The 13,517-nt window shown below is 37.0% G+C and overlaps 1 protein-coding gene across 3 annotated transcripts in view; it reads right to left on the reverse strand.

Moving 5' to 3' along the window:
• Hmcn1 (hemicentin 1) overlaps positions 1 to 13,517 on the reverse strand; it is a 473,399-nt gene that overhangs the window by 311,325 nt on the left and 148,557 nt on the right. For all 3 annotated transcript variants that reach the window (XM_031384523.1, XM_031384530.1, XM_031384516.1), the window contains exons 3-4: positions 11,579 to 11,737; positions 10,487 to 10,609 (exon numbers count right to left, since the gene is read on the reverse strand). In XM_031384523.1, coding sequence (XP_031240383.1) covers positions 10,487 to 10,609; positions 11,579 to 11,737 — 282 coding nt within the window. The remainder of the gene's footprint in view (positions 1 to 10,486; positions 10,610 to 11,578; positions 11,738 to 13,517) is intronic.

The following is a 13,517-nucleotide window of genomic DNA, read 5'->3' on the forward strand; positions in this document are numbered from 1 at the left end:
AGTTGACCCGCTGACTTTCTCCCATGAGGAGAACAGATTGTACAATGCCATACCACTAACCAATGACTCTTTCACTGGCATATTCATTACAGTACCAGAAGTAACCCCGTGTAGCAAATGTCTAATTGCTATATGATGTCTCTAGGTACTATTCATTGTCCTCTTAGGATATGCAAGAAATCTTCAAGTCAAGAGAAAAGTACATCTAGTGGTGAAAATAGTCCCAAAAACTGAACCTCAGAGCAGGACAGGATAGCTAAAATCCTGACACTCAGAAGGCAAAGGCAGACAGAGCTCTGACTTTGCAACGAGTCTCATCTAAATAGTAAGTTCAAGGCCAGCCAGAGCCACACAGTGATACACTGCCTGAAAAAAGCAAATTGAAGTTCAGTGTATGCAAAAGACAGAATCATCTGATGAACAGGCAGAATCAAATGATCCGCTAACATTCCAGAAGGTTCCCTGAGATTCCATTTAAAAAAAAAAAAAAAGTCCAGATGCATAGCAGAAAGGAACGCTATGCCGGTTCTCAACCTTCCGAATGCTGCAACCCTTTAACACAGCTCCTCATGTTGTAATGATCCCAACCATAACATTATTTTGGTACTACTTCATAACTATATTTTGCTACTGCTATGAAATGTTATGTTAATATCTTCTCTGCAGGGTATCTGATATGCGACCCCTATGGGGATTGAAACCCACTTGTTCAGAAGCAAGATTCTAGGTCATTCTTAGGCCTAAACTCAGCAACCCAACGTATGCTGTACATACTATACTTTAGTAATAAGGCATCTCAACACTCAAAAAAAAAAAAAAAAAAAAAAAAAACAATCTGCAAGGCAAGCCCTTTCTTCAGTTCAACAACAGGCACTTTGTGGTTATTTGTGGTCACAAATTTCATTCCAGTTTGTCTGAATGCAAATTTTGAACTTCGTTGCCCTCTCTCCTTTCGTTAATCACTCAGCCGAATGAAATTAAGTATTCTCAGATCTACTAAACATCTGGCTTTCTAGCAGGCAAAGCAATATTTAATACAAGCCATTTTTTTGCTAAGTAGGAAATAGTAGGAAGTGGAGAAAGGATGGAGTTGTTTGGAGGAAGAACATCGTAGCACTGATGTTCAGGGTAGGAGGGCTTCACAAAGCAGAACCGTTCACAAGGTCACATTTTGCAGGCGGAAAGCAAGGCTGACATGAGAGTCTTGGAACACATGAGCACAGCAATTTGGATTTGGGTAGGAGTCAAAGATTACAGAATTTGTAAGTCTGTGAGGAGAGAGGGAGGCCGCACTGCTCAGAAAGTCTGGTGAACAGAAACAAAAGCAGAAGGTAGAATTTGGTGCGTGGTTTCTGCTTAGTGGAAATGGCTCAGTTTGTAAAGTACATGCTGTATACTTTACAAGGATCCCAGCACCTGTAGAAAAGCCAGGTGTAGCCATGGCGTCTATAGCCTCAAATGAATAAGGTCCAGATTCTATCTCAAAAAAGTAAGGACAGTGGAGGACAACACTGATGTCTACCTCAGGACTCCATATTCACACACGTGTGCACCTACACACACTCACACAAACACACACACACACACACACACACACACACGAACATGAACATGTACCAAAGAGAAGCAGGAAAGATCACATTTTATATATATATTCAAGACAGGATTTCTCTGTGTAGCCCTGGGTGTCCTGGAACTCGGTCTGTAGACCAGGCTGGCCTTGAACTCACAGAGATCTGCCTGTCTCTGCCTCCCAAGTGCTGGGATTAAAGACATGTGCCTCCACCACCCAGCCATGATTTTTAAAATTTATCTATAATCATACTTTCAAGTGATTGCCAGTGAAATATATTTGAATACAATGTTTATAGATTTTAAGAAATATGTATATACCTATGAATATAAGATAAATTTCAAATGCAGTTCTAACAGATACATAGTTTTAACAAATATTACTTGAATTAATAATTGCATTCATTATTATTTAAATATATTTTAGTAATTTTCATATTACTGAGTTAATTAGTAATGAAATAAATATAATTAATTATATTACTTTTCACAAATACTGTCACTAATTTCTAGACTTTATTTCTCATAGATGATATATGTTTAAACTATGTCATTTAACCAATCCATATTTTTTCAAATTTATAACAAAAGTATGAAATGATCCAAAGATACTTTAATGTGAATCAACCATGTCTACTTAAAATCCTAAGAGCTTTACGTTATTTTTATTTTCCATCCTTCCTTGGTTACCAAGCTTGTTTCAGTAATACGCTGTATGATTTTGATGTGTACTTTAATCTACTGCAGGAAAGAGAAAAGCCAATTTGTAATTCTTACCACAAAGCCAACTCATAACCCAAATGTTGCATAACTTATACCTTTTTTCAGGGCTTTCCTATCAAAATCCTGTGGCCATCAGTTCATGCTAGGCATGGATAAGGAAGCTGGAATGTATAGGAGGCATAGGCTCACTCTATACTTTACCCTAGATCACAGGGAGCCCCTCACACAAAATGTCCCTTAGTTTGACTCATTAACCCTTTCATCACCTCCTTACTATTGAAAAAGAAGAAGCAAAAATTAGATTATCCTTGGTGAATATTTTTATTTCTATTGATCCAAGTGACTGCTTACCATTGTTTATTTAACTCTCCGTTAAATAAACTGTAAAGTTCCAAGATTCTTGATTTGTATTCCCTGAAAGAGTTTTTAAAAGGTAATCCTGAGATTTTTTTATCCTTAAAACTGCTCTAGAAAACACACTCTTGGAGGTTCCCAAAAGGCATTAAGTTGATAGAAGTATTTCTGTCAAAGACATAAACTGTAGCCATAATATTTATCTAGTGCATTTACTTTAAAAGTTAAAGCTTCCTATTGCATAGAACTTGTGCAGTGGGGCTGCTGAATAGATAACAAAAAATAGATTTTATGTCTTTTCTCTGTCTAGAGATTGACAAGAGCTCATGGTTCTCTTAGGTTGGATCACTCAGTTTTCATTATTAAAGAAAAAAACCCTACAAAGTGCTCCCCAACCATATACTGTAAGGTGTTCTGGAGAAAAAGATGAAGTCAGGCTTTTAAATCTGCCTCACTGTGGCTGACAAGCAACTCTCCCTTCAGATGCTGCCACAGAGATCTCAGAGGAGGATAGACCACTGGTCTAGAAGGTCAGAAATGTTTGGGTAAAAAAGACAAAGAGGATCCAAAATACGCATGCAAGTTCAAAGCTAGGTCCTTTTCCAAACGCTATGAGCAGATGATCTCACTTAATTTACACACACACACACACACACACACACACACACACACTTTATAGATGTATTTATTTGTTCATTCATTTTATGTGTATGAGCGTTTGCCTGCCTTGCTGTGCACTGAGTGTGTGCAGTGCCCACAAAAGCCAGAAGAGGGCTTTTGGAACCTCTGGATCAGGAGTTAAAGATGCTTGCGAGCATCCATGTGCAGGCTGCGCCTCAAAGCCCTGTCCTCTGCAAGAGCAGTAAGTGCTCTTAGCTATCAGCTCTCTCTCTAGTCTCTTCCCCCGTCATACATGCAAAATCTTGCTGTGTATGTCTTTGTAACTTCTTTTATTGTTATTGTGTATTGCTTTTTATCCTACCATTGACTATGCTTTTTCTAAACAAAGGGCTTTAGGAAGCAATCGTTAAAAATTCAATATGGAAAACATGGAAAATATATGTATATTGCTAAGGCCATGTTAAAAAAAAAGGCAAATTAAAATCTCATTTGTCTCAGCACTAGTATTCTCTGAGTTCCTGGTGCCCTTCACAGGTTCCCACGAGCTGATTCTTCAAAAGGGATTCACTGCTAACTAGCTGTCCCAATTCTAGATGTTACATGCACATGGTAGATGTCATACACATGTGTGGCAGCTTTCTCTCCATTTAAATTCATATTTTCCATTACAGTGCCAATTAAAAAAAGAAAGAAAAGAAAAGAAAAAGAAGCTAGGCTCTAAATGGGGAAGATGCCGAATCCCCTTCAAGCCAAGCCATATGGAGTTTAAATGCATTTTTTTCAGACACTTTACAAGTAGGCAAAGTAACTGTGGTAGTTTACAGCTCTTGTAAATCAGAAGCAGCTATGCAAGAAATCGATTTGGTTTGGTTAGCTCTGACATAGTTGAACTTGATAGTTTATTTTAGCTTCTAATCAACATAGCATCAACTAAATAGACAGATTTATTTCCTTTCCTGTTTGTTTTGGTCCATGCAACTCACTGGCCAGTGTATTCTCAAACAGCATTTCTCTTCCCTTGTAAGAAATATTCCTCCATGTATTTAGGTAAACTACTCTTTGGGTTGAAATAGCTGTCCTCTCTCTCTTTCTCTTTCTCTCTATGTATGTGTATGTGAGTGTGTGTGTATGTGTGTGTGAGTGTGTGTGTATGTGTGTCTATGTGTGTGAGTGTGTGTGTATGTATGTGTATGTGTGTGAGTGTGTGTGAATGTGTGTGTATGTGTGTATGAGTGTGTGTATGTGTGTATGTGTGTGTGCATATATGTATGTATATGTGTGTGTATGTGTGTATGTGTGTATGTATTTGTGTGTATATGTGTGTGTATGTGTATGTATGTGAGCATATGTGTGTTTGTGTATGTGTGTGAGTGTGTGTATGAGTATATGTGTGTGTATGTGTGTGAGTGTGTGTATGAGTATGTGTGTATATGTGTGTATGTATGTGAGTATATGTGTGTTTGTGTATGTGTGTGAGTGTGTGTATGAGTATGTGTGTGTATATGTGTGTATATGTGTGTATGTGTATGCGTATGTATGTGAGTATATGTGTGTTTGTGTAAGTGTGTGAGTGTGTGTATGAGTATGTGTGTGTGTATGTGTGCGAGTGTGTGTGTATATGTGTGTGTATTGTGTTAGTGTGTATGTGTGCGAGTGTGTGTGTATGTGTATGTGTGTTTGTAATATGCTTTATTAGTGGTTTCCACTCTATTTTCTGGATTTTATGAGCTTGGATATCATGACTGTCTCTATGAGGGACTGTGGGATAACACTTTCCTATGCAGACTTAGGTTTCAAAGGCAGCAAGTTCTGCTCACTCTCATGTTACAAAATGTGTTGCTGCAGTTTCTCATGTGAACCTCAAACCATTCTCAGAAGCAATGCACAAAACCATGAGACAAAACAGAGCCTCATGTTTGCAGAGCTTCTCTTTCTAACCCACATGTTCTCCATCTTCCATCTCCTTCCCCCCACTTGTTGCTCACACTGCAAGACAAGTATCCTTCCCTTTGGCTGTATTTAGCCTAATGAGAGCGATGATAACAGCCATGTCCTTCCCACCATTTTTTGATGAATATTATGCATTCTGTATATTTTAAGTGCCACTGTGAAAAAATATCCGTATGTTCTTAAGACTAAGGTCAGTGAATACTTTTAGTAATAAATTAATGACTTTAATTTTTGTTCTAACTACACAAATGGCAGCACGACTTACATGTGGACTTTATTTAAACATATCAGTGACCAATAAAAACTCGCCCAGGCACACACCTCCAGCCCTTCACCTCACCTCTCTTACAGATTGTCTGGAGCTGGCCCATGTTCCTGTCCTCTCAGTGCTGCACCAACAAGCACCAACTCCAAGATGTCTGCAAGAGACTGCCCTTTATTCTTCCCAGAGTTTCCAAGGCTTAAACAGTGATTAAAAGAAATGCACCCATTGGAGTGCACAGGACATAATAATCCCTCTATTAGGGTTGTTATTATTATTATCATTGATGTTATTATTCTCTAAGTAAACAAGTTAAATTCCTCATCTCTTAGCAGCTGTATTACCAACCCTGATAAAGAGTAGGCAAATTTTAAACGCGAGGTAAGAGTTTAAGAGCCTCACAGGATGTCTAGTAGGTTTAAATCTATTCTCCTTTAGACATTTGTTCAGGATGGTGCTACACAAACAGCAGTCATTCTGATGGCTCTATAGGGTAATGGTGTCATCTGAGTAAACTCTAGATGCCCTCTTGAACAAAGGAGAAGCCCTTGTCTTTAAAGACTCTGGGCTGGGTGGTTCTTTCCATTTCCATGGGATTCTGTGTAGTCACTACAAACATTCCTCATTTTCTTTCATCTTTACAATATTCCTATGGGGCAATGGTTGCACCCTGTTCACATGAAGAACATAATCCCAGAGATGTTCTATAAAGTTGTTTCATAGAGGTATCTTAGCCAAAGGCAAAGAGATCACTCAAAGCCAGTTCCTTCTGGTTCTAAAACCCTAGATGCACTATACACAGTGTATATTTCTTTGGTTTAGAACATATCACTGTAAAACTAATACCACTAGTATTTTTGGGCTAAAACGAATCACTAAATTTAAAAACTATTAATGTTTATTTATATATTTTAATCTGGAAAAGCCTGTAGCTTGATATTAAGTATGACATTTTTTTCATTTTACAATTAAAAACATAGAAAACTGCATAAGTCATTTAAAGTCTCATGCCTGAGATACGAATCATGGTCCAGAGCTTGAAAGGTTATCTACTACACAGTACTGTTTGTTCTGCAGCTTTGACCCTTCAGAACAATTGTTCACCTATTTCCATGCCTCAGGATGCTGATCTTAAGCACTGTGTCAACAGGACCTCTGAATTCTGCCTTCTACTATACGGCTTCAGCTTGTCTATCCCAGGCCACTGTTTCACTAGGTAACGTTATGACATCCTTCTTCCTCCTCTTCAGACTCAGGGAGGACATAGGTAGACGCTACCTACTACATCCTTGATGCTTCATCGTTACTCGATGGCTGACCTGAGGCTTGCCCAAACTGTTGCAAACTGGCATTCATTCATCATCCTTTGGTCCCTTTGAGTAAGCCATGTGTCCTCTGCTGAAATAGTTACTGATAACGCTGTCAGTAAGAGATAACATTTGCAGGACTGCTAACACTTGTTAGAATGGGAGAAATCCACCAAGCTGACATGTTCAGGAAGACGTTTTTAGTGAAGATAAAAAGGATGTTAAGGGTCATGACTGTGGGAAATGTAGAATAAGGTTGGGGAATCAAGGCAGGTCAATGATCTAATTAAAAAATGCATACTTCTTTCTTGCTTCTCCGATACAGCGTACAGCCTTAAACACTTTCTTATATCAAATCAAGCATTGACCAGACAGGCAGCCTCTCAGATTTCAAGTAAATGGAATAGTACAGTAAAACATGGTCCCTGTTCTGTCTTCAAAGGTGAACTAAGATTTGTATCTTAACTTGTGTTTTCAAGACACAAACTCCACCACACAGTGACTTACAGATCACTGGTGTTCAGCCAAAGATTTCACTTTGGATTTCCTTTCATGTTAAATGTAGATGAAAGATACCTAGATCCTCCATATATCCCCATGAAAGAAAGGAAAATGAAAAACTTCCAATTTACTGAAGCTGTACTCCCACCAGGTTATAAAACTGGTTCACTAGGTGATGAAGGCAAGCACACAATAGTCTTCAGTTTCCTTTAGAAAGAGGACATGAAATATTTCTCAGGAATAAAATGGAAGGCTTTAATGCCTGGGGTTTTGTGTCTGTTGAATGAGTATATAGCACAAAACCATCTATTTCCCTCAAAATTTGTAGCATTTATAGAATAAAAAAATTTAGAACAATTGGAAAAGAAAAACCACTAGGTTGCTATCTGGAACTTTTCCAAGTCTTATTAGAGCAGTGTTACAATGCTTCCTATTAACAAATCTTCCATTCTGGTGCCTTTTTTTATGGGATATATTGACTTAGACAGTTTCAGGAAAACCTTCGCAATCTCTTTACTTATAAACAGGAAGAAATAAAACTTCCCAGCTCTTCCTCCCACTCAGGGTTATTTCCCAGACTGCTCTCTGGTATACATGGCAGCACAAAGCCCTTGGTACAAAGGTGAAAAAGAAGCTTCACAGAGTTAGGGTCCCTGTCCCTGTCTATTGCTGGGACACTATAACCATAGTGAACCTTACAAAAGAAGCATTTAATTGGTGCTTGCTTACAGTTTCAAAGATGTAGTCTATTATCATCATGAGGGGGAGCTTGGAGGCACGCATAGTGCTAGAGCAATGGCTGAGAGCTTTACATCTGATCCACATGCAGCAGGAAAGAACTGGACCTAGCATGGGCTTTTGAAACCTGGAGGCCCAACCCCAGTGATACACTTCCATTACAAGAAGGACACACTTCCTAAACCTTCTCTAATAGTTCCACTCCCCGATGACATATATTTAAATTTATGAGCCTATGGGGGCCATTACAATACCAGTCAGCATTATTCAGTACAGGCCCTGTACAGTACCTTATATAGAACATTTTTCCTGTATTATCTCATTTAAAGGTATAATAACCTCCTGAAATAGAAATCTATTATCTTCATTTTATAAACAAGGCCTAGTTAGGCCTCACAGAGCCCACATCACAAAGAAATTTCTAGATTCGTTCATTTTGATGTAACTGACTATTCACTTGGCCTAAGGAAACTAACATTTCCATAACTTCAGAAACTTAGCATTAAAAGGAGTTAGAAGACTGAACAAGGAACCTGGGCTTTCTAAGCTGCGCAGTATCCTTCAAAGCTGTTTTCTTGTCAGACTTGTATCAAGCTGCCAGCATCAGATCAGGGCTCATGAGTATGCAGGACAAGATCTAGGAGCAGAGAATTTCTCCAAGTTACCCCTAACCGAAATGTCTTTGAGTCTTATTGGTCCACAGTAAAAGAAATATTGTAACTTTTTCCTAAATTAATCAGCCAGGGGATTGGAGATGCACTGACTGACAGAGGCCAAGGCTCTTCCCTGCTACTACAAACTCTATTTAATAATAAAGTAAATCAATTCATTAGTTGGTTAAGTTAAAAAGATAATCTTAACTTTTTTTTTTTTTTTTTTTTTTTTTTTTTTTTTTTTAGATTCTAGTCTTGCCATGAAAAAAATTTAAAGATCTGATACCAACTGATGCTCTGGAAAACAAAATTAATAAACCAGTGGAGCTGATTGTTTTTTTTTACTTTGTTCTAGGACTCAGCTTTTGAAAATCCTGTTCTCGTTTTTACAGTTCCTACACTTTGTTTGACTGCTTACCAACAACAGGACAGTCCCTTTCCAAAGTCCTATGTACTCACGGTACATTTTCTAATGTCTTCTCTTCCCCAGTACCGTTAGCTATGAACTGCCACGATCACTGGGCAATGTATCTGCTGCTGTTTCCTTCTGTCTACAGTGAGCATCATCATCATCATCATCATCATCATCATCATCATCCTCATCATCCTCATCCTCCTCCTCCTCATCATCATCATCATCATCATCATCCTTATCCGCATCATTGCTGGCTCACAGTCTCATCAAGTCTGAAGATACAATGCCCTTGCCAATACAAGAGAGAATAATGCAACTCCTCATCTATACCCCTTGCAGGAATTCCTGAATGTGTCCCAAGACAACCTACAAGCTTTTCATCTCTTTCAGACCTTTCTCATCCTGTTAAAGTGTTGGGTGAGACAAGAAGCCCAGTTCATGAGACCCAGGCACTTTTTCCTCCCCAGGCTTCCACCTTCTGCTTGAAGCATTATTTTTTTCCAAATTAATTAATAGGAATCACACTGTATTTGCTAGACATTGTTCAGGGTGTATGAATCACTAAAGAGGACATAACAAGGACTTGAGTCATTATTGCTCTTTCAACAGATATTTTTTGAAGAAAACTTTTAGATTACAGTAAGTATCCAGGTTTATCCAGTAAGTAGTTGATAAAGGTATTTTTACTAAATTGTTTCTTCTGGAAAGTTATACTTTTCTATTTGTTCCACTGTGATGTAGTGTTTCAGTTATAGGAGAACTATCATTTTATTCAAGACACAGAAATCTGTCATGAAGTCAGTAGATATGTATAGACCTAAAGACAAAATAAAAATAAGTTAAATGTGAATTACATTTTCTTCAAACTTTATTTCTTACTATTTGTCTTCAAAATAATTTTTCTTACTATGAGTTATAGATTTTGTTTTCAATTGTTTTCCTAATGATATAGTTTATGGATCATGGATTTTAGCTCTTAACATTGGATAGTAAATATGACTGGAATTGTGTTTGGTAATTCATTTTCTCACATTTAACTTCAATAATAGATTAAGCTTCATTTGGCCTGTTACCTGAAAATTATTCATCAGACACACAAATTGAATTTTCACATTGAATTGAACAACATGTAGTACAAAAAAATTTTATTAAACTAAGTCAAGTTTTACCTCTGGTGCTCACATGACTTGTTGCTATAGCATTATTCAATCTGAAAATTAATACTAAATGAATCTGTTTCTCTACATCACTGTTGCATTCGGCCCTTGTGAAGCCTAAACATAAAATCTGCAGGTTATAACTCTTTCAGACACCAGTTATAATGGTCAGAGTGACCTAGCTGATTTTTACAAAGGAGCAAAACCAACTAGACCAACCTTACTAAACTGACCTCATTCACTTGCTTTTTGTCCAGATGGAACACTTGACCAGAACTTGTAGAGGCAATTTCTTCATAGACTTTGTATCCAATATGATTTCTGTCATCACAGTCTCCAGTGAGCACAAATACCACCTGAGATTTGTAAAACAGAAGAGAGTTTGAGAGATTTCCAGAAGACAAATAGATTTATTAGCATCTCTTATTTGCTAGCACATTACTAAGCAAGGTGAATGTTAGCATACAGGATAGTTGTTAGTCCTATCTGCTGGGCCTGCACAAGAACATATATTTCAGGACAAGTTTGGCTACTGAAATAAGACCACAAGTATGCTAGTTTTAACAGTGGTCTCAATTCTTTGTCTTGTTATGCATCCATGCATTTGCAAAGAATTTTGAAGATCTTCTTATTAAAAATGTATTGTTTATAATGTATCTCTGGATCTGAGTTTGGCCATATGCTTGAGGCACAAGAGCTATTCTACAAGTTATGTGCTTCAACTCAAAAGACCTTTGCATTTCTGCTCAATCTCCAGTGTTTCTGCCATGGCCACAAAAAAGCATGCCTTAATCTTTAAAAAAAAAAAAACAGTCAAGAAAAAAAAGTCAATGTACTCAAAGCCCAGTACCTCAACATTCCTAGATGCATAAGAAGCATCACTAGCCTGGGTAAACCAGTGTGCCAACCTGGGAAAGGTGAAATGTGATGCTTTACAGTGTTGAGTTTTGTTAGATGGCAAAAACTAACTGATACTACTGGATAACTCAGGGAAGATTCCCCATAGATAGTGGCATTTGAAGTACAGATGTAACAAGTATGGCAAGATGCTGATAAGTACTTTAATTAATCTGCAGTCATTTCTTCTTTGTATTTAAAGCCGAAGTATCAATATGCTGTTGATAAGTATAAATTTATTACATTCAAATTAGATGATATGTACATTTCATATGGGTAGGTATGTGGCCATATAGTTATGACTGCTAATATTGATGTGCTCAGAAAGTTATGAATATTGCTATTGATCACATACAGAATAATCAAAAGGGATAAGCAATCTCCCATGCTTTTTCAGATAAGTATGTCTGGGGATGCTGTCTACTTACTTGGGATTGTTTCTGTTGGATAAGCTGCAGCACCTCGTGGGTGAGCCGATAATCCTTGGATCGTGCATCAGTAAAAACATAGATGAAGGAACCAGGAAGAGAAATCTCCAAAGCAATCTTTATAGCCCCAATGCTCATTTCTGGACAGTCGCCACCTCCCTGTTGAACAGAAAGCAAGATGAAATCATTTTAGGAGGAAATGGGTATTTTGGCTCATTTACTTGGGTCCAGTTACTTTAGGATTTTAAAACTCCTAAACTTTACTTTTATTTTCTGTTGGTCTGCTACTAGATTGATAACCTTGGTGAGAGACAATGAAAAAGGTATAAGTGGATATGGTATGCAAAAATCTATATTTATGTGGATGAATTTTGTTCTCCCTGAGGTTGAGATAATATGCCCTCTCCTCTTTCAGTGATGGTCTTTTTTCTGTGGTCTAGTCACTCTTTAAAGACACTCGAAATGCTTTGTCCTAATGGTACTCAGTATATTTACCTTTATATAACAGTATCTGAGGAGTTTTTACTGAAATAAATGACCTTGAATGAGTGTATGTTACCAGGAGCTTCTTACTCCAGGTAGATCTGAAACAGTAAGATCCTTCTAGAGCTCAAAGTCATCTTAAAACTCTAAACATGTGGCTCTAAAATATAACCTGTACTCAAAAGGAACCCCTACCTTTTCAACCTATAAACTTTAATGAAGAAGCTATAGTAATGAAAACATAAAGTAAACAATGTTTTTCTAGGTACTGGAAAACCTGCTTGTTATGTGGAAAACTCCTCTGTGAAACACTGAACTTCACATGTATGAGGCTTAATATCAGCTCATAAACAATTTTGTAAAGAGATGATGGATTCACACAGCTCCAATTGTCCAACCACAATTACAAATTAAAACTGTTCTCTGTATAAAGCTTCAACTTTCCTTATGCCATACTCTTCAAAATAATTGCTTTGGCTTTTCTATAAGAACTAATGGAAAAATCTCAGGGCAGTCAGAAAAGTTAGGAATATCTAGTAAAGGAAATATTTTGAGTCACATACATCAGAATATACTTATAGTTTAATTTTTCTGCTCTGGATATAAAGGCATTTTTATAATAAAATAAAATTTTCTCTGATTTTCACATTTCCATACACCAATTATATTGAAATAACATATTAATTGTAAATTGTTTTAAGTAATAAATATACTCTATTACCAAGGGGTACAGTATCTTTACTATGTTCCTGCTTTTATTTAACTGAAAATTAAATATGAAGTAGTAATTCATATTTATGAAAACTATTTCATTTTTGTTTTCATTCAGTAGCCAACTCTATTCAGAGTATCAGACAATTTATATTAGTCATGCATGGCAAAACCATGGTTTTTTTTCATAGAGAAGTATAAACACATAACAATGGCCAGTTGGAATGAATAATCTGAAATAAACTCATTCCTATCCGGTACACCCAGGAGGAACACAAAAATACATCCCAAGAATCATTTCATGCTTTGAAGAAACAGAGATCCCAAGACTGTTGCTTTGTTTTTCTGCCCTTTCCTCATAAGCACTCAGAATTCTCCTTGACTACAGTCCTGGACTGTGTTCTGACAGCCCTCCCTCAACTCACAGAACTTTCTTTCCTATTAGGTTGCTTGTATCTTGTTTATTTAATCCACCTGTGCTTCTAAATAAAATAGAAAGCAATCCTCTCTCCATTGTACATGTTGGAAGTTACATATTTCCCAGAAGCCTTCTGCTATTTTCACTTGATTAAATGTAGCTAATGTGAACATAATAATTGTTACACAGTTATTGTTTGTGTAGATACACAGATGAACTGCAACTTAGTAACAGTTTAATTTGTAGGTTTTCTGTTTTGTAGTGGGGTGAAAGCATTCTACATTCAGGAGAAGCTATACTTTAACTTTGTTTTTTTTTTTTTTTTTT

This window comes from Mastomys coucha, unplaced genomic scaffold, assembly GCF_008632895.1.
Source record: "Mastomys coucha isolate ucsf_1 unplaced genomic scaffold, UCSF_Mcou_1 pScaffold1, whole genome shotgun sequence".
NCBI lineage: Eukaryota > Metazoa > Chordata > Mammalia > Rodentia > Muridae > Mastomys > Mastomys coucha.